Below are 2,034 nucleotides of genomic sequence, written 5' to 3'. Positions count from 1 at the left end.
AGATGTGTATAAGAGACATATTCTAGCCTCAAGCGGTAATTTCCATTATCTAAGGTCATCCCACTTCTTCCTTGAAGAGATGCTGAAACTTCCAGATGAGCACCCAGAGCTTTACCAAAGATTTCAAAATGGTTTCCATGTAATAAAACGCACTAATAATTTTTTGGGCAGGACTTAGTCCCGATTTTACCATAGAGCAAACATTAATGAGATCTCTCAAAACATCAGGTGGGCTGACAAGAGGCAGTCGGATGACAGAAGCACAGCGGAATTTCTGGACACAATCAATGCCACATCGAGCAGCAATTAACCTTGCTATGCAGGAGGGCACATGTGTGGATCTGGTGACAAGCGTGCAACATGAAACATTGGGAAGAGCACGATTGCAAAGAGATTACGATGATGTTTCTCGACTGCTTGATGTTTTAAGAGAATACTCCCCATTTTCTGCAGATCCATTTCTCAGAAATGTTGTTACTGGTGAGGTTGCAAGTCAGAAAGTCAACGTGGACTCATACCAGTCTGTTGAAAAAGATATTATTAAAGCTATGCATAAGAGAACCGCATTTTCGCATAAGTTTAAGAGAAGCCAGAAAGCAGTGACAATGGGAACTACAAACAAAATAAAAGTAGACAAGGACATAAGTATTGACCCCACTGTGCTCTTTCAGCGGTTCGTTATCATACAGCAGACTGTTGATATTGATACATCTGATGTGTACGAACTAACTACATATCCACCAGCCCTCTTTGTAAGAAACCATGTAATGCTGACAGCTGATAAGCCAAAGTTGAAGGAAGCACTGATAGCAGAAGCAATGTCAACGTTAAAGGCATATTCCTCANNNTCAAAGACATCAAATAAAGAGCAGTTAGAAGACCTAGTATATGAAAATGAGTGAGGGGATTTGATAAAAGAATCAGACATGAATGAAGCAAAATTCATATTTGAAAATAACATACCAAAGACTGACAAATTTGTAATTGATGGTGGCTACCTTTTACACAAGTTGTTATGGCCCAAAGGAGTACCTTTTCAGAAGATAGTACAACGTTACACAGAATACACTATCCACAAATATGGAAGAGCTGATTCAACCAAATGTAACACCCATGAGAAAAGAAGAAAATGTGGTAACCAAGTAAATTTTAGCCTTAATACTGAATGCAAGTATGAAAGGGAAGTCTTCTTAAGTAATACTGCAAATAAGAAACGACTCATATCATACCTATCAGATGAATTCTGAATCTAGATGTGTAACGTTACACAGTGCATAGGAGATGCTGATGTAAATATAGTTGATAAAACCCTGGCCATTGCTGAGACTGCTTCTGTAACTTCAGTAGGAGAAGTCACTGACATGCTTGTACTCCTGCTCTTTCATCTGAAAGATTGGCACAAGCCTGTTTTCTTGAGTAGTGATAAAAAGGGGGTAAGCAAACTCTAAAAGAAGCATTTGGCTGATGAAATCTGTCAAGCATTGCCCTTTCTCTATGCATTTACTGGATGTGATACGGTTTCAAGAATATTAAATGTTGGCAAGAAAGCAATCATACAGAAGTTTAAGAAGTCTGATGTACTCAAAGAATGTGCTAAAGTATTTATGAAATCAGACCAAAATCAAGCCATAATAGAAGAATATGGGCGAATGGTAATGAAGGACCTTTTTGGTGGAAAACAAGGTACTCTTTCTGAACTCAGAGATCAACTATTCAAACGAAAAGTTTCTACTTCCACAAAGGTTATAAAACCATCACAGTTGCCACCAACGAAGTCAGCGACGCATTTCCACAGCCTCAGAGCTTACCATCAGATCAACATACGGTGAATACCTTAACCCATGTGAATGGGGATGGACAAATGACGAAAACAACGGTCAGCATCCCATAATGAAAAGAGATAAGCATGCACAGGAAGAGCTACTCAACATTATAAAATGTAATTGCAAGACAGATTGTAGCAACCGCAGATGTTCGTGCAAGAAAGCTAATCTGCCATGCACAGCTGCTTGTGGCCCTTGCCAGGTTGATGAC

General features: G+C 39.2%; 1 protein-coding gene across 1 annotated transcript; it reads left to right on the top strand.

The window, feature by feature from the left end:
- Positions 1–206: 206 nt before the first annotated feature.
- Positions 207–902, top strand: LOC117111984. Its single transcript, XM_033255037.1, has one exon. The coding sequence runs from the start codon at positions 207–209 to the stop codon at positions 900–902; it is 696 nt and encodes a 231-aa protein (XP_033110928.1).
- The last annotated feature ends 1,132 nt before the right edge of the window (positions 903–2,034 follow it).

Source organism: Anneissia japonica, unplaced genomic scaffold (genome assembly GCF_011630105.1).
Source record: "Anneissia japonica isolate Jap-2015-1 unplaced genomic scaffold, ASM1163010v1 scaffold288231_len47343_cov101, whole genome shotgun sequence".
NCBI classification, from domain to species: Eukaryota; Metazoa; Echinodermata; class Crinoidea; order Comatulida; family Comatulidae; genus Anneissia; species Anneissia japonica.
The sequence above is the reverse complement of the archived record's forward strand: the minus strand, read 5'-3'. Positions and strand labels throughout refer to the sequence as shown.